Below are 22,582 nucleotides of genomic sequence, written 5' to 3' on the forward strand. Positions count from 1 at the left end.
TATCCTGTCTTTTGTAGGGGTGTGGGGGATAGAGGTAGAAGGGCATATCATGCATTTTTAAAATAAAGAATGATGTATATTAGCGAGGTTTCAGATGTGTATCACATGCATTCTTTCAGCCTTTTGTGAGCAAGGCCAGCTAATTAAAACTTGTCTGCTGAGGCCCAGATCAAAATGAGATGCTGTTTTGCATTTGTTTGTTGCCTGAAAAGATAGACCTCGGTCAATAGAGTCTACTCTGAGGCATATGGAAAAGACATTTTGATAAACCCGAGGAACAATGCTAATGTGCGCTCTCTAGTTTCTCTGACTGTGCCCTCTGGAGTCTTAAGAAACTGATTAAAATCTGAAATATGGTTTAAATTTTTTTCCTCTGGACTTAGGAATAGGGATTTAGTATCAGAAACTCTAGCACAACTCTAATTTGTAGCGGATTATTTCTCTCTTGTTCGCCTAGAACAAAGCTTAGATACTAACTGAGCATGTTTAACCAAATGACAAATACTTCACTAATTGTATTAAGAAAAGCTCTGAAAGGCTGGTATGTTTTTTTGGTTTTTCTGTTTTAAGGGGAAGAACTAGATATTTGGCACTGAGATACCTTTAAATCTTTATTTCAAAAGAAGGAGAGAAATAAGCAGTATGAATAGGTAGATATTTAAAATATGTGGCATATGTTCTACAAGTGGTATGAAGAGTGATTTTAACTAATGCGTGATCAATCTTTTTTTTTTTCTTGAAATGGGATCTCTGTTGCCCAGGCTTCAGTGAAGTGGTGTGATCATAGTTCACTGCAGCCTTGACCTCCTGGGCTTGAGTGATCCTCCCACTTCAGTTTCCGAGTAGCTGGGTCCACAGGCTAACGCCACCATTCCTAGCTAATTTAAAAAAAAAATGTTTTTTAGAGATGGGATCATGCCATGCTGCCCAGGCTGATCTCAAACTCCTGGCCTCAAGGGATCCTCCTGTCTTGGCCTCCCAAAGTGCTGCGATTACAAGCATGCAGCACTGTGCCTGGCCCATATTTTACATTTAATAGTTTTGAGTTAAAACATGTGAACTCTTAGAAAAGTGTTTGACATATAGTAAGAAAAAAAAATGACCGAAGTTTGAGAACCTTGTGATTTTATTTTCTCATTACTCTCAGGAAAAGTCCAAAGTTCTTCCTATGGATCATGGGCCCTTTAGGATTCAGAGGATGGGCTTTGGAACTGGCCAGACCTGGTTTTAATGAGCTCTGGGACCTTGAATAAGTTGCCCTTGTGTCCTGGTCAGGGATTGCTGGTTGCAAAGAAGAGAAGTGCAGTGAAACTGGCTCAAGTTAAAAGGGCATTAGTGGGGCCCGGCACGGTGGCTCACACCTGTAATCCCAGCAATTTGGGAGGCCAAGGTGGGTGGATCACCTGAAGTCAGGAGTTCTAGACTAGCCTGGCCAACATGGTGAAACCCTGTATCTACTAAAAGATACAAAAAGAAATTAGCCAGACATAGTGACACACACCTGTAGTCCCAGCTACTTGGGAGGCTGAGGCAGGAGAATCCTGGGAGCTGGAGGTTGTAGTGAGCCGAGATAAGTGAGACTCCGTCTAAACAAACAAAAAATGATAGCGGGGATTATTGTAGGTCTGTAAGGGGATCTCATGAACGCTAAGGGCAGAAAGCAGGTCTGTGGTATATGTTTGTGCAGTCTGCACACAGAACACAGAAGCCAGCCTGAGGTGGGACTGAAACCCAGGCTGTCCTCCGCCCTGAGGAGGGAAGGGAGGCTTTATGTAATTCTTTCTGAGGCCGCAGGACAGGCCCTGCCAGAACTGCTGAAAGGAGCTTTCCCTCATAGGAACTAGAGAAGCCTTTGTTAAGGTCTCCGAATTGCTTGCCCCACAGTCTTCCATCTGCTTTTCTTGGAGTCAGCTCTGTTTTCCCTGGTCCTTCATGGACTGCTTTCTTTCCTCTTCCCTGGCTTCTCACCGCCCTCCACAGTGGAAGTGCCTTGAGCCTTTGTCTTGCCAGGAAGCTAATTTACTTGGCCCTGACTCTGTGACTCCATGGGGCTTAGTTGGGTTCAAGAGTGCACTATTGTCTAACTAGAATCTCTGGGGGTTTGGGTTGCTCTGTGTGTGTGTGTGTGTGTGTGTGTGTGTGCACGCGAGAGAGAGAGAGAGAGACAGAGAGACAGAGACAGACAGAGACAGAGAGATAGGGAGAGAGATAGGGAGAGGCAGTCAGCCAGTCAGGCAGCCAGTCAGGCTGAGCCTAGCCTATAGCTTGGCTGTCTTGAACTTTTTTTTTTTTTTTTGAGACAAAATCTTCATCTGTTGCACAGGCTGTAGTGCAGTGGAGCAATCTCTGTTGCACAGGCTGTAGTGCAGTGGTGCAATCTCAGCTCGCTGCAACCTCCACCTCCCCAGTTAAGGCGATTCTACTCCTTAGGCTATCAAGTAGGTAGGATTAGAGGTGCATGCCACCATGCCTGGCTAATTTTTGTATTTTTAAAATAGAGATGAGGTTTCACCATGTTGGCCAGGCTGGTCTTGAACTCCTGACCTCAAGTGATCTGTCCACCCCAGCCTCCCAAAGTGCTAGGATTACAGGCGTGAGCCACCACACCTGACTGGCTTGGCTCTTTCTACTCAGGTGTCCAGTCAGCTGTGGTGGTCAGTGGGGGAGAATCCCATGTTGCTGGGGAAGGTGGAATCCTCTCAGAAGTGTGAGCAGACAGGAACTGACATTTCTAGAAGTTCTTTGCTAACCGTCATTGCCCTTATTGTGAAATGGGAATAAAAGGACTACTCTGAAGATAAGCTAACCTATATTAAATGCCTATATTAGTTCCCTGAGGCTGCCATAACATATTATCAAAAATTTGATGGCTTAAAACAATAGAAATTTATTCTCTCAGAGCTGTGGAGACAAGAAGTCTAAATCAAGGTGTTGGCAGCACCTCACACCCTCTGAAGACTTTAGCAGAGAATCCTTCCTTGACTCTTCCAACTTCTAGTGGATGCAGCAGATCCTCGGTCTGGGACAATGTCACTCTCGTTTCTGCCTCCATCTTCGCGTGGACATCTCTCTGCGTGTCTCCTCTTTTGTCTCAAATCTCCATCTGTCTTTCTCCTATAAGAACACTTGTCATTGGATTTAGGGCACAGCTGGATAGTCCAGATATCTCATTTTAAGATTCTTGACATTTTCACATCAGCAAAGACCTGTTTTCAGATAAGGTAGCATTTATAGGTCCCAGGGATTTGATGTGGATATCTTTTGGGGGCCATTTTTTTGGCCTGTCACAATATCTGACACAGTGTTTGGTTTACTATAGTGATGGTCCATATACAGGGCCATTATTTTTTTAAATTATAAATTAAATTAAATTATTTAATTATATAATTTATAATTAAAAAATTTATTGTGATAAGAATGCTTAACATGGAGCTACTGTTTTAATAAAGTTTTTAGTGTACAATACATTATGGTTGACTGTAAGTACCATGTTGAATAGAGATCTCTAGAGCTTGTTCATTTTGCTTGACTGAAACTTTTTGCCCATTAATTAGTAACTCCTCATTTCTCCCTCCCCCAGCCCCTGGCAACCATCATTCTACTCTTTGAGTCTATGAATTTGACTATTTTGGATATGTCATGTAAGTGGAATCATGCAGTATTTGTCTTTCTGTGAGTGGCTCATTTCACTGAGCATAATGTCCTCCAGGTTCATGCAGTTGTTATATCTTGCAGAATTTTCTTCTTTGTAAAAGATGAATAGTATTCCATTGTTTTTTTTGTTTGTTTGTTTTATTTTTTATTTTTTTTGAGATAGAGTCTCTGTCATCCAGGTTGGAGTGCAGTGGCACAATCTTGGCTCACTGCAACTTCTGCCTCCCAGGTTCAAGTGATTCTCCTGCCTCTGCCTCCTGAGTAATTGGGATTACAGGCATGCGCCACCATGCTGGGCTAATTTTTATATTTTTAGTAGAGACGGGGATTCCCATATTGGCCAGGCTGGTCTCGAACTCCTGACCTCAAGTGATCTACCTGCCTTGACCTCCCAAAGTTACAGGCATGAGCCACTGCACTGGGCCACATTTTCTTTATTCATCTGTCAGTGGGCATTCAGGTTTTTTCTATGTCTTGGCTATTGTGAATAAGGCTTTAGTGAACATGGGGGTACTAATATCTCTTTGAGATCATGATTTCAACTCTTTTGGATAAATACCCAGAAGTGGGATTGCTAAATCATACAGTAGTTCTGTTTTTAAATTTTGGAGGAACCTCTGTACTGTTTTCCATAGTGGCTGCAGTCATTCCCACCAGCAGTGTATAAGGGCTTTATTTTCTCTTCATCCTCACCAACACTTCTTGTTTTGTTTTGTTTTTGATAATGGTCATCCTAACAGGTATAAAGCGACGTCTTATTGTGGTTTTGATTTGCATCTCCCTGATGGTTAGTGACATTGACCACCTCTTCATGTATCTATTAGCCATTTATTGGTCTTCCTTGGAGAAATGTCTATTCAAGTCTTTAGTCCACTATTACGATTTTAATGGGACTCAAAAGACAATAAAAGTCAGTTCTCAGTAGCCTAGGGGCTCTTATTCGTGTATTATTTTTCAGAGATTGACAGAAGCACTATTTCTCCAGAGAGAAAGGCATGAGAAAGGGAGGTTGTGATTGACAATTAGCAACTGGTTGAAGTGGGAGTTAAAAGGGTCTAGTTCCCTCCTGTCTTGGATCCTCGGATAATTCTGTGGATCTTGGCAAAGAAGTCTGGTCTCTCCTTAGTCAGAAAATAAGTCTCTCCAAGCAATAGAAAGAATATCGTGTTTTGGGGTTAGGCAGATGAGAGGTTTTGCATCCCCTTTTCCTTGCAAATAGTTGTATGACCTTGGACAAGTAAACTAATCTCTCTAAGCCTTAGTTTCCTCATTTGCAATTACCTCTAGGTGTTTTACAGATTAAAGGAGGAAATCTGTAGAAAGCGCCTCGGTGAAACCATATTCCACCTCTGCTCAAATTTTCCAATGGTTTTCATCTCTCTTTGTCTAAAAGCCAGAGTTCCTATGATGTCTTAAAGAACCCTTCATCATTGTAACCTCTCTTGCACTAACACCTGTTCTCTTCCTCCTCGTTCATTACCCTCCAGCCATACTGACATACTGCTTTTCCTCTAACACACAAGACACAACCCTACCTCGGGTCCCTTGCACTTGCTGTCTCTCTGCCTGGAAAGCTCACATCTCAGATCACCATATGACTTGCTCCCTTCCTTTCTTTAGGTCTTTACTTAAAACTCATCTTCTCAGTGAAGCCTTTCCTGGCCATTCTGTCTAAAATTTACCCCACCTCACTGCCATCCAATACTTCCTATTCCCTTCCCTGCTTTATTTTTTCATCTTATTGCTGGTTACCATCTAACTCTGCCTGTAATTGTTTATTGCCGGCTATCTCCACTGGCATCTTCAAAAAGGCAGGAGTCACTACGGCTGTTCACTGCTGTACCCCAGTGCGTAGAACTATGTGTGTTACATAATAAACACAAAATATAAATTTGGTGAGCTGATTTGAATTAATTATAATTAGCTAGTTCCTTTTTACCATTGAGCTTCAACTTTCTTATTCATAAAATGAGAGAGTATAGGCCAAAGTGACTTGGACTGTGAGCTCCTAGAAGGCAAAGGCAATGCTGATTTGAGTCTGTATTTACACTGTCCAGCACCTAACGTTGCATTCAGGAGGCACAGCATGAACGTTGAACAGATGGGCAGATAAATATGTAACAACTTGTGACAGGAAAATAAGCTGTGATGAAAATTTATAAAACATACTATGATGATAATTAGGAACCCTCTTACTCCATGTTTGCATTTTGAAATCAAAAAGCTTTACAAAGCCATTCATTTATTCATTCATTTGGCGAATACACACTTGGACCTTCTATGTTCCCAGGCATTTGATTTAGGTACTGAGACTATAAGTCAAATAGGACATGGCTGCTATCTTAGAGTTTCTTGGTGCCCTGTGTGGGAAATTCACATGTGGATGTCCATTCACTGAAGACAAGCCCAGGAAAAAGGGACCAGTTCAATTTTGGGGATTCAGGAAGCTTCCTCCGAGGAAGGACCATTTACAATGAGTCTAAAAAGAATAAGTTACTTTACCTGGGAAAGAACATGAGGAAAGGGATTCCAGCCCTAGAGAATCACATTTTCAATGGCCTAAGAGTTGTAGAAGGTTGTGTTGTTGCCATTGCCATCAGCATTGTAACAGTAATGACTGTTAACGTTTATTGAGTCTACACTGTGTGCCGGTCACTATCCTAATCTGCTACATGCAAAATCTCTAAGCAGAGAGATAAGCCACTGGAAATATTCATGCCATTTATCCCCATACATCCTATGGGTAGGTAGAATGGGCTTTACTGTCCTCATTAGGAAATGAGAGACTTAAGACTCTAATTCTCTTTGTGCTATCACTAAACTGGCATCTGAATAATGTAGCAAATAACTTAGTAGCCCCCACAAAACCCCATTTTTTGCTTTCTTCACAAACTATTTTATTTTCTCCTTAGCATTCATTGCTATTTTGTGTTTTCGCTGTGTGTGTGTGTATATATACATATGTATATGTACGTGTATATGTATGTATGTGTATATATATACATATACATATACACCATGCCCGGCTAATTTCTTTTTTTTTTTTTTTGTATTTTTAGTAGAGATGGGGTTTCACCATGTTAGCCAGGATGGTCTCGATCTCCTGACCTCGTGATCCGCCTGCCTCAGCCTCCCAAAGTGCTGGGATTATAGGCATCAGCCACCGCACCCGGCCGGTTTTGTTTTTTAAGACGGGGTTTCACTCTGTTGCCCAGTCTGGAGTGCATTGGCACTATCTTGGCTCACTGCAGCCTCGACCTCCTGGGCTCAAGCCATCCTCCCACCTCAGCCTCCTAAATAACTGGGACTACAGGCACACATCACTATGCCTGGCCTAGAACTTTTGCTTGCTGCTATACCCCAAGTATGTAAGATGCCCTCCATAAACATGTATTGAATAAATGAAAAAAGAAAGACCTCATGAGGTTATTATTGTGTAGGCTCGTTGGTGAAAAATGGTTGTCAGCCTTTTTCTAAGAAACACAACTATATCTGATTTCTCATTTCCAGACGGCACAGTTTAACTGGGATCCAGAAACAGTGGGCCTTATCCATGGATCTTTTTTCTGGGGCTATATTATGACACAAATTCCAGGTGGTTTCATTTCAAACAAGTTTGCTGCTAACAGGTAAGATAAATTGATATAACACGATACAAACCAATGAAATGTGGCTTTGTACCTATAAATTCTGCATAGCTAGCTCTCAATTTGGGGGTGCAGAATGAAAAATAGGAGCCATCTGGATAGATGCAATTCACAGATACTGATCCCAAATGACCCTGCTCTTAATTTATTTTTATCTTTGAGACAGTGTCTCACTCTGTCACCCAGGCTGGAGTGCAGTGGTGTGATCTTGGCTCACTGCAACCTCTGCCCCGCCCCCTCCCCCACCCCACTCGGCATTCAAGCAATTCTGGTTCTTTAGCTTCCCGAACAGTTGGGATTACAAGTGTGCACCACTGCACCCACCTAATTTTTGTATTTTTGGTAGAGACGAGGTTTCGCCATGTTGGCCAGGCTGGTCTCAAACTCCTGACCTCAAGTGATCCATACGCCTTAGCCTCCCAAAGTACTGGGATTACAGGCATGAGCCACCAGCACCCAGTCAAGAGTCTCTTTTTATTTCATTTTTCATCCAATTAAATTTACCTTGCAATTCTTCAAGTGATTATGTGGTAAAAATAGCAATCAACTCTGAGTCAGGAGAGGTTCCTGCCCCTTAACTGGATCACTGGGTGACCTCTATTGAGTCACTTTCCTTCCCTCACTGGGCCTCAGTTTCTTCATCTGTGAAATGAAACATTAGACTAAATTGTATTTCAGTTCTCCTTGACCAGTGACATTCTGTAATCTTATGTTAATATCACCCAGAAAAGGTTTTCTCAGATGAGTGGTGGGGGCTTGCCTCTAGACTGCAAGATGTGTCTCTCATGTCCTTGAGACTCTGTAGTGGGTGTTTGAGCAATTAAAAGTATCCAAGAACAGAGTGAGCTGTCTCAAGAAGCAGTGAGTTCTCTGTCACTGGAGGTATTCAAGCAGAGGAGGATGGCCACTTGGGGGAGATGTTGTAGAGTGTATCATGTATTAGAAAAGGAGTGAACTAAATCTCTCCAGGTCCCTTCCAATTTTATTTCCCCTATGACTTTCCATAAATGGATTTCATGAAGTGCACTACATTTTTAAAAAATGTTTTTTTCAAATTCTAAAGCACAACTCATTAGATAGTTGTGAAAACAATATGATGATTTACCAACAAGCATTTTTTAAAAAGAAAGAGAGAAATAGAAGAAAAGATAATCAAATAGAATAAAACAGAATAGAAAATATCTGAATGCATTGCACATAAGGGTAACTATTGGTTTTTGAAACTTGTTTCAGTTACATTTGTATGTATGAGTGTGGACTGGGTTGCAATATAAAATATATTTTGTTTACGGGTTAAGGTAAAAAAATTGGAAGCCACTACCATAAGATCTCAATATGAATAAGCATGTATTTATTTAGGTTCTTGTCTAATTTATGTCTTTTATTTATTGCTACTTACCTATTGTATTCTTTTTAAAAAGTGATAAAATATTGGTTTCTATGGTTTCCTGGGTTACTGCTTACACCTCTGCCTTGAAAAAAAATCACACATAATCTAATTTCCCAGCACATAAAAAAAGTGGAAACATCATTAACATATGTGAGAGGGGAAGAAAATGCTGCTTTCTCTCTTTTCCCAGGGTACACTGGGCTGGTCAGGGAATGGGAGCTAAGACAGGTACACAACCTGTTTTGTGCTTCTGGTCCCAGGACATACAATGCTTCTTGGATAGACAGTGTTTCCTTCTGGTAAACTGAGAGCAGCTCTGGGAAGCAAGAAACAACCTCAAACATACAGTAACAGTCAGAAAAGGCCGGTCAGGGGGCACCAGGCAGGATGGTAGGTCTCTAGCAAGCTTACCTGAACCTGGCCAATCTCCAACTTCTCAGGACGTCATCCAGGCAGGACATCCCTTTACTGCCAAAAATTTGTTCATAGTTGGTCCAGGGGCTAGAGCTTGGGAATCAAAGAAGCCCAAGAATCTAGCTTGGGGCATACTAGACCCTAACACATCTATTTCTCCAAATTACAGGTGCCAGCCACCACACCCGGCTAATTTTTTGTGTTTTTAGTAGAGATGGGGTTTCACCATGTTGGCCAGGCTGGTCTCAAACTCCTGGCCTCAGGTGATCCACCCACCTCAGCCTCCCAAAGTGCTGGGATTACAGGCATGATCTTTCCACAGGGATTTCCACAGGGATCTTTCATGAACTGTTAGGTTTGTTTCTGGTGCTTAGCTGAAGTACCACATCCATCAGCGGGCCTGCCGAATAACACAGTGCTTTGGTCCCTCAGGGTCTTTGGAGCTGCCATCTTCTTAACATCGACTCTGAACATGTTCATTCCCGCTGCAGCCAGAGTGCATTACGGATGCGTCATGTGTGTCAGAATTCTGCAAGGTCTAGTGGAGGTAGGAGGTACTTTCCTTACAGTTTTTGATGTTGCTAGAGCCAGCCCAGTCCTTTAGAAAGTTCAGCTTCTGAAGAAAACTCCCTTTACTCAGTTTGTTTCTATATTTTCTTCCTTTTCCTGCTATTTCCATTCTCTGGTAATGGCTAAAATTTCAAGAATTGTAATTCAAATGCCTTGTGTGATTTTACATTTAGGAACAATAAAGGACCCTTCCATAGTGATCTTAGGGATAATCTAACCCGACCCTCTTCATTTTAATGGATAGTGAAACTGAAGCCCAAACCTACAGTTCACATAGCAAAGGCTCATTCCACTAAAGCAATTTAAGTGGATTCATTAATAAATCTGTACATTTCCAAGGGTGTAGTTTGATGCAGAGATTTAATTCAATGAAGGAGGCACCATGATATGGAGCCAGAAGGTAAATATTTTGGACTTTGCAGGCCATACGGTGTCTGTTGCACCTACTCAACACTGCTGCTGTAGTGCAAAAGCAGGCAGAAACAAGCTAGAAACAAATGAGCATGGTTATGTTCCAATAAACATTTTACAAACTGAAATTTGAATTTCATATGATTGTTGTGTGCCATTAAATATTATTCTTCTTTTGATTTTTTTCTCACCATTTAAAAATGTAAAAAACATTCTTAGCTTGTGGGCTACACAAAAACAGATGGTGAACCAATTGGCCATAGTTTGCCAACCCTCGATATACAACAGTGTTTCCCAAACACAGTCATTCACCTCTGACCTTCATCAGTTTGTTATGCCCATGTATAACTTGTACCATTATTTGCCTATCGTTTTCCCCTAGATCGACTCATTTAAAACAAAAAACAAAGGATACCTATTATTCTAAGCAACAACATCTTTGAAATCATGGGTTTGATGTGCTAGTTACATCTTTTCCTTTTTTTTTTCCTGTGAGATAGAGTCCCGCTCTGTCATCCAGGCTGGAGTGCAGTGGCGTGATGTTGGCTCACTGCAACATCCGCCTCCCAGATTTAAGCAATTCTCCTACCTCAGCCTCTCGAGTAGCTGGGACTACAGGTGCCAGCCACCACACCAACCAATTTTTTTGTATTTTAGTAGAGATGGGGTTTCACCACGTTGGCCAGGCTGGTCTCGAACTCCTGACCTCAGGTGGTCCACCCACCTCTGCCTCCGAAAGTGCTGGGATTACAGGCGTGAGCCACCACACCCAGCCACTAGTTACATCTTTTTCAAAGCATATATATATATATATACACATATATATAGTATAATTATATAAAAATTTAATTATAGATTAATTGTAATATATATACTAGCATATATGTGTTATAATTAAGAATGTAAGTTGTTTTATCATTTCAAATCCAACTCTAGTCCCACTAGAGGGACATATATTACACTTTGGGATGTACCCGTGTGGTGGAAAGAACGTGATATTAGCGTCCATGAAGACTAAATTTTAGTCACTTAATGGCCCTGAGCCTCAGGTTCTGTATCTTGAAATGAGAGGATGGACCAGCTGACTGTGGAAGGCTCTTCCTACACTGATAGTCTATGATAATATGAAATATAAATATAAAGACCTTTCCCCCATCTTCTAGCATGCTTACATGTGAACTGTATTTGAATTTCAGCATCTGTACTGTGAGTCAAAAATAGCTGAATCATGCTGTTTAGTATCTGTCTTAGTCCATTTGGGTTTCTACAGAATACCATAAACTAGGTAGGTTATAAAAAAAAGAATTTTATTTTTATTTTTTATTTATTTTTTTGAGACGGAATCTCACTGTGTCACCAAGGCTGGAGTGCAGTGGTGCAATCTCAGCTCACTGCAACCTCTGCCTCCCAGGTTCAAGCGATTCTTCTGCTTCAGCCTCCTGCATAGCTGGGATTACGGGCACATGCCACTATACCCGGCTAATTTTTGTATTTTGTATTTTTGACAGGATTTCGCCATGTTGGCCAGGCTGGTCTCAAACTCCTGACCTCAGGTGATCTGCCCACCTCAGCCTCCCAAACTGCTGGGATTACAAGCATAAGCCACTGTGCCTGTGCCTGGCTTTTTTTATTTTTTATTTTTTATTTTTATTATTTTGACAGTCTCACTCTGTTGCCCAGGCTGAAGTGCAGTGGTGTAATCTCAGCTCGCTGCAACCTCTGCCTCCTGGGTTCAAGTGATTCTTGTGCCTCAGCCTCCCAAGGAGTTGGGATTACAAGCATGCACCATCATGCCCAACTAGTTTTTGTATTTTTAGTAGAGATGACGTTTCATCATGTTGGCTATGCTGGTCTTGAACTCCTGGCCTCAAGTGATCCACCCAGCTCGGCCTCTCAAAGTGCTGAGATTACAGGCATGAGCCACCACTCCTGGCCTAGAAATGTATTTCTTACAGTTCTGGAGGCTGGGGAGTCAAATGTCGAGGTGCTGGCAGATTGGTGACTTGGGAGGGCCAGCTTCCTGGTTCATAAACAACTACCTTCTCTTTGTCTGCTCAAGGCAGAAGGGATGAGGGAGCTCTCTGGAGTTTCTTTTATAAGGCACTAATCTCATTCATTTTTTACCTAGTCACTTCCCAAAGGTCCATCTCCAAATACCGTCACATTGGGAATTAGTTTTTAACACAGGAATTTGGTGGGGACACAAATATTCAACCTACAACAGTGTCTATAAATTGGGCTTTTATATTGTAGCCTGTATGAAGAAGCAGCATCCATATTTTAAACACAAGCAGAAACTAGAGTCAAATCAACTAATCTATTTTTAACTCTTCTGCCAGGGTGTGACCTACCCAGCCTGCCATGGAATGTGGAGTAAGTGGGCACCACCTTTGGAGAGAAGCCGACTGGCCACAACCTCTTTTTGTGGTGGGTGTATTAGAATAATAACAAAGTTTATTTACGAATGCTTTTTTTCGGTTCATGCGGTGGCTCACACCTGTAATCTCAGCACTTTAGGGACGCCGAGGAGGCAGGAAGATCACTGGAGCCCAGGAGTTCGAGACCAGCCTGGGCAATATAGTGAGACTTTGTCTTTAAAAAAAAAAAAAAAGCCGAGCATGGCGGTGTGTGCCTGGGATCCTAGCTACTAGGGAGGCTGAGGCAGGAGGACTGCTTGAGCCTGGGAGGTTGAGGCTGTAGTAAGCTATGATGGCCACAGCACTCCAGCCTGAGTGACAGAGTGAGACCTTGTCTCTAAAAAGAAAAAGGAAATGGAATGCTTTTTTAACTTCAAGTAACTGAAAACCCTACTAAGGGCCTTAAAATGAGTCTATTTATTTTATATAACAGTATTCTAAAGGTGAGTGGTTGTTAGTGTTGGTTCTGCCACTCAAAAATCCACCCAGGGCCTAGGCATGTTCTGACTTTCTACTCTGCTATCCTCAGAGATAGCTTTTTATTTACTCCTGTGCTTATTCCATTTGTCCCTTTCATCAGGAAAACAAAAGCTTTCCCAAAGCCCCCTACCAACCTTCCACTTTAATTTATTTGGCCCTAACTGTATCATATGCTTTACTAACTGCAGAGGAGTCTAGGCAAGCAGATACCTAGCTTCACCAGCCTCTTCAGGAGTGAAGGGGAAGGGAGAAAGGGTTGGAAGTGAAGGGGAAGGGAGAAAGGGTTGGAAGTGGTTGTTGGATTAGCCAGCAAATGACATTTGCTAAGGACAAAAGTGGAAAGATGGGATCATCAAGCATCTCACGCCTCTTCTTTTTATATGAAACTAAAGTTCAGTGACTTGCCCAAGATCATGGAGCTAGAACGAGACCTGACTTTTGATCTGGAGCTTTCCTTATTTCACACTCCCACCACGCACACATTGTCATGTAGATATTTAAATTAATTTTTGTGATCATATCTCAGATAATAAGAAGTAGAGACCATCCATCTTATCTGAAAGTAAATGAGTAGTCCCCAAGTAGTATGTGACTTCAATTCCTGCTTCTCCAAACTTCACCTTGCTGAGGTTGCCCATTTCCAAGCTACCCCAGTGGGACTGGCCTCTCTAGGTGTGGCTGGGTCCCTAGGTACCAATCAACAACAGAACAACAACAGCACATGCTGCTGCCATCAACACAGTGGTAAATGTGTTGAGGGAAGGGGCCCATGAAGGTAAAAGTACCTTAGACCAGCCAGGCAAGGTGTCTCGCACCTGTAATCCCAGCACTTTAGGAGGCTGAGGTGGCAGATTGCTTGAGCCTAGGAGTTTGAGACCAACCTGGACAACATGATGAAACCCCATCTCTACCAAAAATATAAAAAATTAACTGGGTGCAGTGGCCCATGCCTGTGGTCCCAGCTACTCAGGAGGCCAAGGCTTGAGTCCGGAAGCGGAGGTTGCAGTGAGCCGAGATCACACCATTGTACTCCAGCCTAGGTGACAGAGTAAGACCCTGTCTCAAACAAAACAAAACAAAACAAAACAAAAAACAAGAAACAAAACAAAAAAAACCCACAACAACAAAAACCTTAGACCACGGAAGTCACTATGTAGCCGAAGCAGTGTGAATTACAGCTTAGGTCTGTCTGCTTTTCAAGCTAGCACACCTTTCCTAAGATGATATTCTCTGCTAAAGGGAGAAATATAGCTTTCTATTTATTTCTGCATATGTTTTAATTTTCCTCTTCCTGCTGGCCTTTTACCTCCTTGAAATAATAATAAAGTAACCTTGAAAATGTGGTGTGAGGTATTCATCGATATGCCTACTTTGTGCCTAGTTGGGAATTGCCTGCTCAGCCTTGATGTCTTTACATTTTTAGTGTCTCTTGTCCTTAAAAACCATCTTCATCCACTCATTTGCAGTTTAAGAGCATCTCCATCACACTACTGCACTTACACCAACTCTGGAAGAGGATAAGACTCCACCCCAGCTGGCCCTGTGACTTGTTAGATCCTTGACCTTACTTTCTTTGGATGGTTTATTTGTAAGACCTTTCATTTTGATTTGCCAGCAAAATGAGAATGACTAGCAGCCACTCCCCATTCTTAGTGTGTTTTTATAGCCCTAATAGGGTTGATTTAAGAAATGGTTTGACTCTCAAGGAAAGTTACCTGATCAAGGACACAAGCTTCATTACATGTCCCAGCTAAGGTGTGGCCTTGGTTTCAAAGAACAACTTAAGGAAAATGTTAAAGAAGGAAACCCAGGCTTGGAGCGAATCAATTCTTAATCTCAAAAGATATTGGAGTTAGAAGGGATTCTAGAAAACATCCACTGATATGGTTTGGCTGTGTCCCCACCCAGATCTCGTCTTGTAGCTCCCATAATTCCCACGTTTTATGAGAGGAACCTGGTGGGAGGTGATTGAATCATGGTGGTAGGCCTTTTCCGTGCTTTTCTTGTGATAGTCAATGGGTCTCATGAGATCTGATGGTTTTAAAAACGGAAGTTTCTCTGCACAAGCTCTCTCATTGCCTGTTGCCATCCACGTAAGATGTGACTTGCTCTTCTTTGCCTTCTGCCATGTTTGTGAGGCCTCCCCCGCCACGTGGAACTGTAAGTCCAGTTAAACCTCTTTCTTTTGTAAATTGCTCAGACTTGGGTTTGTCTTTATCAGCAGCATGAAATCAGACTAATACATCCAGTTACAACCCATTATTTTATAGTGGAGCAAACTAAGGCTGAGCGAGGGAAAAAAAAATTAAATTCTTGCAGCTAGTGAGGGCAGAACCGGGACCTCTTTCTCACCCCCAGTTCCGTTCTTCCCTTCTCCACATATCATTCAACAATCATCTGAGGCCCAGGGGACTGAGCTGCAGTCTGCTCCCCAGGGTAGTCTGGGAGCAGCGGGGGGCAGCTGCACTAAGGGCTGAGTACCCTGTTGTCTGCTCAAGGGGCTGTGTCTAATAGGAACTGACATTGGAGGGTGTCTAAAAGGATGAGGAAGATTTTTTTCTGATAGAAAAGAAGGGTAGTTTAGGTCACATTGTGTATTAGTCTGTTTTCACACAGCTATAAAGAACCACCTGAGACTGGGTAATTTATAAAAGAAAGAGGTTTAATCAACTCATGGTTCTGCATGGCTGGGGAGGCATCAGGAAACTTACAATCATGGCAGGAGGCAAAAGGGGAGGCAAGGCACGTCTTACATGGTGGCAGGAGAGAAAGAGAGAGAAGGGGAAAGTGCCACACTTTTAAACCATCAGATCTCATAAGATCTCACTCACTGTCATAAGAACAGCATGGGGGAAATCTGTCCCCATGACCCAGTCACCTCCCACCAGGTTCTTCCCTCAACACATGGGGATTACAATTTGAGATGTGATTTGGGTAGAGACACAGAGCCAAGCCATATCACATTGTAAAGTTTCCCCAATGAAAGAATGCTTCTTACTATGTAAGGGGAATTATCAGGTGATTGTGAGTGAAGGAGGCATAGCTGAAAGATTAAATAAGAGTAAGGGCTTTGGGGTTCCACAGACCTGGGCCCCTATCCAGTGACTTGTCATCTCCTCTACCTGTGTGACCTCAGGCAATCCACCTCCCCTCCCCCAGCCTGCTTTCTCCTTATAAAATGGAGGTCATACTGGTACCTACCTTGTCAAGTTGAAGGAGAATTAAACAAAGTCATGGGTACAGAATACTTAGCATGATACTAGGCGCCCAGAAAGCACTCAGTGCATCTTAGTTGGTGGGGGTTATTCTCTACCTGCCTCTGCCCCAGGTATTCTTTTGCATTACCTAAACCAGACTCACCCACCCCACCTCCCAGGGTATTTGGCCTGGGGATGAAGGCCACCCTATCTCCATGCACAGCAGAGTCAGACCTGCAGCCCATTCTCAACAGATGCCTGGAGAGCTCACCTTATTGGTTTGAGGAACTCTGAGATTATTTGTTTTTTGAGTGTGTTGTCATTCTGTACATGATAATAGCAGTAATAGCTGGCATTTTTGTAACCCTTTATAGCTTACAAAGCATCTTCACATAGTTTATTTGAACCTCAAAACAGTCCCTTGAGATGGATATTTCATTCCCATCTTATCTCTGAGAAAAAATGAGTCTCTTAACTTCGTTGGGTGTCAAGATGTTCAGATTCCAGATCTCAAACTGGGCCTTTCACCGAGGGTCAGGCCCACCTTGGAAAGATGGGATTTAATCTACTTCTCTGGAAGATCCCCAACCTCCCACTTCCTAAAGATCTTCCTTAGCATCGAATTCTGGGATACAGAATTTCCTTTCACCACTCACTTTTTCTGAAGCAAGAGTTTTTTCATTTACAGCCCAGGGGGAGTTTCAGAGAGTAACTTTTCCTTTCAGCTAATAACTCCTAATAATGGGAGGTCACAGGGCTCAAGTTTCCCTACCAGATGTCCAGAGGATAGCAGAGGTCAGGTCACTGCCTCTAGTCACAATTATCTTGTCTAGACAAGATAAACATTCACACACAGGTAAGCATTTGCAAGCTTCAGTTTTACAAAGTAACAAATACATGTAAAAATGTACCCATTCAGGAGCTGAATGGAGACAGCAGCCCTCTTGCCATCTGGAATTTAATTGTTCACCCCTCACCTTTTTTTTTTCTTGAGACATAGTCTTGCTCTATCACCCAGGCTGGAGTGCAGTGGTGAGATCTTGGCTCACTGCAACCTCCGCCTCCCGGGTTCAAGCGATTCCCGGCCTCAGCCTTCCAAGTAGCTGGGATTACAGGCATGTGCCACCATGCCAGGCTAATTTTTTGTATTTTTAGTAGAGATGGGGTTTTGCTATGTTGACCAGGCTAGTCTTGAACTCTTGGCCTCAAGTGATCTGCCCGCCTCAGCCTCCCAAAGTGTTAGGCTTACAGGCATGAGCCACTGTGCCTGGCAACCCTCTCCTTTTTGTTCTTTTAATCAAGACTTTAAAAATCATGATCTCTTAAATAATTTAATATCCCTCATTTAAAGATCTGGATGAGAATCCTCCCAGTCTTCCTAAGCAAATTTTGTATGTTCCTTTGCTTGCTCTTTTTAGCATCCAATATTGTGCCTGGTTGAATTTTCAAAATTTCTCTTAGATTTTTTTCATCTTCTGATTCCATTCTCTCATGTAATTCCAAACTGTGGTGCTGGATCAACCTTTGTCTAAATCCTGTGTGGTCCCTGGATGGAGTTAAAGGGCATGTTGGTGACCTTCCTCTCTTGGAAGCCCCGTTCTAAGGCACACTGGGAGTTTGCCTGTCTCTCTACACGGAGACAGTCTGACTCCTGCTCAGTTGGATTCATTCCTGACTTTACCACATGAATTCTAAATGAGCCGAAAAGGCTTGTGTGATGATTGGTCAGATTCCCTCAATCTTTTCTTGTTCCAGGTTCCTATGCAGGGGCAGTGGTTGCCATGCCCCTGGCTGGGGTGTTGGTGCAGTACATTGGATGGTCCTCTGTCTTTTATATTTATGGTGAGTGATTTGACTTCACAGGTTCACATGTGACTCATAGAGATGATATTTTACTGCATATGGGTTTGGCTCAGAGTTCATTACATCCAAATAGAGATTACTAAAACAAGTTTATTGTAGAAATGGAATACTTTATCTATGATTTGATTAATGCTTAAAGTTGACCTAAAAAAAATAAGCAGAACATTGTCTTTCTTGAAATACCAGTTAACAACAACAGGAACATCAACAAAATACTTTCCCCTAGCTGAACATACTGCCATTTGGAAATATTGTAAAGATCCTTTTGTAGTTCATAAACGTGATAATTGAGTGTTCACATACATGTGTGAGATGTTTGAGTCCCTCAAACCTTGTTACAACATTGGCACATTACCCATTTTACATGCAAAAAATATATATGGTAAAAATTGAAAAATTTAGAAGTGGAAGAAAATGAGACCATATAACCCAGTCTTTTCTTTTTTAACTGCAGGTATGTTTGGGATTATTTGGTACATGTTTTGGCTGTTGCAGGCCTATGAGTGCCCAGCAGCTCATCCAACAATATCCAACGAGGAGAAGACCTACATAGAGACAAGCATAGGAGAGGGGGCCAGCGTGGTTAGTCTAAGTGTAAGTATAAAAAGTCAAATGAAGACTTACCTCTTTTCATGAGTGATTGTGTTGCCTATTTACAGAAAAAATGTCAATATCTTTACTAAAAAATCTCATGGTGTTTTTACTCCCTAGAAATTTAGTACCCCATGGAAAAGATTTTTCACGTCTTTGCCGGTTTATGCAATCATCGTGGCAAATTTTTGCAGAAGCTGGACCTTTTATTTGCTCCTTATAAGTCAGCCTGCTTATTTTGAAGAGGTCTTTGGATTTGCAATAAGTAAGGTAAACATACAGATGCTCCAAATATTCTTGAACTTTAAATCTTTTCATTCTACAGAGAATAACTTTGTATGATAAAATAATTAAATTGCTGATCATAATTCATAGCAGTTCTGTGACACCTAATAGCCCGGCTGTCAGACAAGTTATACATTCTATGCATAGTATGCATAGCTGTTTAATTTCTTCTTAGCAAGGATCAGAGTCGTATTAAGCTGCTTTAAAGATTTATGTTGTACCCAATCTGAAAGTGTTTTTGAAGCTAGCTCAAGGATGGCATATTAGGTGAGGATAAAAAGATTTGAGGGTGTGAGTTTTCTTTTTTTCCTATAAGCTACTCAGTGAGTAACAGTAAGAACCTTACCACTCATTTTGCAGAACACCCCGTCTCCATAATGGTGGCTATAGCAGTAACAATCATTGCTTGCAATGGGTTAGAAAGAACCTCTTTCTGCCAGGCATGGTGGCTCTCGCCTGTAATCCCAGCATTTTAGGAGGCCAAGGCGGGCAGATCACCTGAGGTCAGGACCAGCCTGACCAACATGGCGAAACCCTGCCTCTACTAAAAATATAAAAATTGGCTGGGCGTAGTGACACACGCCTGTGATCCTAGTTACTCAGGAGGCTGAGACAGGAGAATCACTTGAACCCAGGAGGCGGAGGTTGCAGTGAGGCGAGATTGCACCACTGCACTCCAGCCTGGGCAACAGAGCAAGACTCTGTCTAAAAAGAAAAAGAAAAAAAAGCAAGAACCTCTTTCAGTGCTCCCAGACATTATCATCAAGCCAATTGTGTTTTAGGGAGGAAGGGTGTGGATAGTGAATCATAAACTGTCATCATAAGATAATTAAACCTCTTTCCTACAAGGGAAAGAACAGCAGCCGCGCAGGCACAAATGTCTGCCTGGCTACAGATACTGTCAGAAGTGACCATGGAAGAGCTGCCATAGTCGTGAAATGGTGGCTGTCATCAGTCATCAGTGCTCACTGGGTGCCAAGTTCTTTATCTCCCATGTGCCATGCCCTCTGTGATAAAGAAAAGTCATCTCTGCCCTCAAGGAGCTTCCAGTCTGGTAGAGGACACAGATAGGTCTAAAATCATTCACTCATTCATCATTTATTTATTATGAAATTCAGACCTTCCCAGATCCCACATAATTAGATGCTTAAATTTGGTGGTGGTAGGTAGGGGGGCTGTGGAGTGGAGGTGGGCAAGGGAATTAGGGAGGCCCCTCTCTCAGAAGTAATGACAAATTGCTTATTGTTTCTTTCCCTTCCAGGTGGGTCTCTTGTCAGCAGTCCCACACATGGTTATGACAATCGTTGTACCTATTGGAGGACAACTGGCTGATTATTTAAGAAGCAGACAAATTTTGACCACAACTGCTGTCAGAAAAATCATGAACTGTGGAGGTACTGTGGATTTCATAGATGGCTTAGGCAGCTTTTGTAGAATTAGGGTAAGCGGAACTGCAGGGCATATATTAAGAAGTGACTTTTAGGCCGGGCACGGTGGCTCACGCCTGTAATCCCAGCACTATGGGAGGCCGAGGCGGGCGGATCACGAGGTCAGGAGATCGAGACCATCTTGGCTAACACAGTGAAACCCCATCTGTACTAAAAATATAAAAAATTAGCCGGGCTTGGTGGTGGGCGCCTGTAGTCCCAGCTACTTGGGAGGCTGAGGCAGGAGAATGGCATGAACCCAGGAGGCGAAGCTTGCAGTGAGCCGACATAGCGCCACTGCACCCCAGCCTGGGCGACAGTGAGACTTCGTCTCAAAAAAAAAAAAAAAAAAAAAAAAAAAAAGTGACATTTAATCATTGGAGTGGATCTTAAAGACCTCTAAGTCTGTCCCTCAGCAGATACTTGAGTGTTGTACATCACAGTCCTGCCAAGAGGTCATCCAGCCGGGACTCTTCCATACATCCTTCCACATTTATTGTTTGCTTATGTAGTTTATTCCCTTCTCTCCTTACCTTTCTACCTATCCATATGTTTTAGTAAGAAACAGAAGAAAAGTAATCTTTCCTCCTAACCTATGCTTGTGCATGGGGTATACACACACAGACACCATTCTCTTTCCTGGTTTATTTAGCTTCTGCTTTATGTTTTCATTTTGTAAAGACAAAGTGAATGTTAGGTGATTTCCCAAAAGAGGTAGGCGAAAGTAATTGTGAACCTCTACAATGTTCATAAGTGCTTTTCAAAAAACTCATCTTTTTGTTTAGCTTTTAAAATGAACATTTATTGAATGCTTTCTGTGCCAGACATTAAGATAAATCTTCTACATACATTATTTTAAAAATCTTCATAACCACCATGTGGAGCAGGTACTATTACTATATGCAATTTGCAATGAGGAAACAGAGGTAAAATAAAGGGACTTGCTCAAGTAGCAGATCCCTGCAAGGTATCAGGTCCGCCGGAGCCCACCGCCAAAGCTTAGTTTGCTGCTACCCCTTTGGAGGACTAGCGTCAGGATGAGCGGGCAGGAGGTAGAGGATAGCGCCACCTATGGGCAAGAGCTCACAACCGTGATATTAAGTTGAAAGAGACGGATTGCGCGTGCTCTGACAGATTAGCTAGGTCTGGAACCTTTAGAAGTGAAGACTACCGAGGGACACAGCAGCAGGCATGATCTGATCCCAGAGCATTTCGGGAAGAAAGCCTAAGAGTCTGTTGGCACCTGTTCTCCCAGTTGCTTGACTGCTGGTCCCGGGCAGGGATGTGTGGGCCTGACCTTAGCTTGAACTTTCCTGTAGGGGACTGAGGGTTAGTGGATGTAGGCTTGCTGTCTGGTAGGCAGGGGGTGAAGCTCTGGGATATTGTATGCAAGTCCTCTCCAAGAGAGCTGTAGCAGCCAGAATAATGTCCATGTCCTGATCTTCAGAAGCTGTGAATATGTTTCCTCACATGTCAAAAGGACTTTGCAGGTGGGATTAAATTGAGTTTCTTGAGATGGGAGTTTATCCTGCATTATCTAGGTGGGCCCAATCTAATCACAATAATCCTTATAAAAGGAGGAAGGAGGGTCAGAGTCAGAAAAGAAGATGTGATGGTGGAGGCAGGAGTCAGAGTGATGCAGCCACAAGCCAAGGAATGCAAGCAGACCCTAGAAGCTGGAGAAGACAAGAAGAGATTCTGCCATAGCACCTCTAGAAGGAATGCAACTTCGTAGGCTGCTGCCTTGACTTTAGTCCTGTACCATTTTGGATTCTCGGCCTCCAGAACTGTACAATAGTGCAGAGCATATTTTAGAGGTGGCATCTAATCACTGGAATAGATCTTAAAGACCCCTACGTCTATCCCTCAGTTAATACTTGATATTTGTATTGTTTTGAGCCACTGAGTTTGTGGTAATTTATTACAGCAGCAAATGAAAACTAATACAGTGGTAGGCCGGGTGCAGTGGCTCACGCCTGTAATCCTAGCACTTTGGGAGGTCGGGGCAGGCAGGTCACTTGAGCTCAGGAGTTTGAAATCAGTCAGGACAATATAGTGAGAACTTGTCTCTATTAAAAAATTAAAAATTAAAAAAATGAAAACTAATACAGTAGCCAAAGCCTCACCCTTCTAATGATAAAATTCTGCTCCAGCTGAACAGCCCTCACCCAAGCCCTGAACATATCTTTCTGTCTCTGACTTTGCCCACTCCTTTTCTCTTTCCCTGTGAGTTCTC

At 42.5% G+C, this 22,582-nt stretch overlaps 1 protein-coding gene and 1 non-coding gene across 2 annotated transcripts in view; both read left to right on the top strand.

The window, feature by feature from the left end:
• The window catches only part of SLC17A8 (solute carrier family 17 member 8), a 64,815-nt gene that overhangs the window by 26,300 nt on the left and 15,933 nt on the right, over window positions 1-22,582 (top strand). The window contains exons 3-9 of the mRNA XM_001089949.4: window positions 7,165-7,283; window positions 9,538-9,652; window positions 12,426-12,513; window positions 17,936-18,022; window positions 18,498-18,637; window positions 18,755-18,904; window positions 20,181-20,313. Of these exons, the coding sequence (XP_001089949.1) occupies window positions 7,165-7,283; window positions 9,538-9,652; window positions 12,426-12,513; window positions 17,936-18,022; window positions 18,498-18,637; window positions 18,755-18,904; window positions 20,181-20,313 (832 nt within the window). The remainder of the gene's footprint in view (window positions 1-7,164; window positions 7,284-9,537; window positions 9,653-12,425; window positions 12,514-17,935; window positions 18,023-18,497; window positions 18,638-18,754; window positions 18,905-20,180; window positions 20,314-22,582) is intronic.
• LOC114671213 (small nucleolar RNA U13) lies at window positions 18,303-18,408 on the top strand. Its single transcript, XR_003721098.1, has one exon. It is a non-coding gene; the product is annotated as a small nucleolar RNA U13 (small nucleolar RNA).

This window comes from Macaca mulatta, chromosome 11 (assembly GCF_049350105.2).
Source record: "Macaca mulatta isolate MMU2019108-1 chromosome 11, T2T-MMU8v2.0, whole genome shotgun sequence".
Lineage (NCBI taxonomy): Eukaryota > Metazoa > Chordata > Mammalia > Primates > Cercopithecidae > Macaca > Macaca mulatta.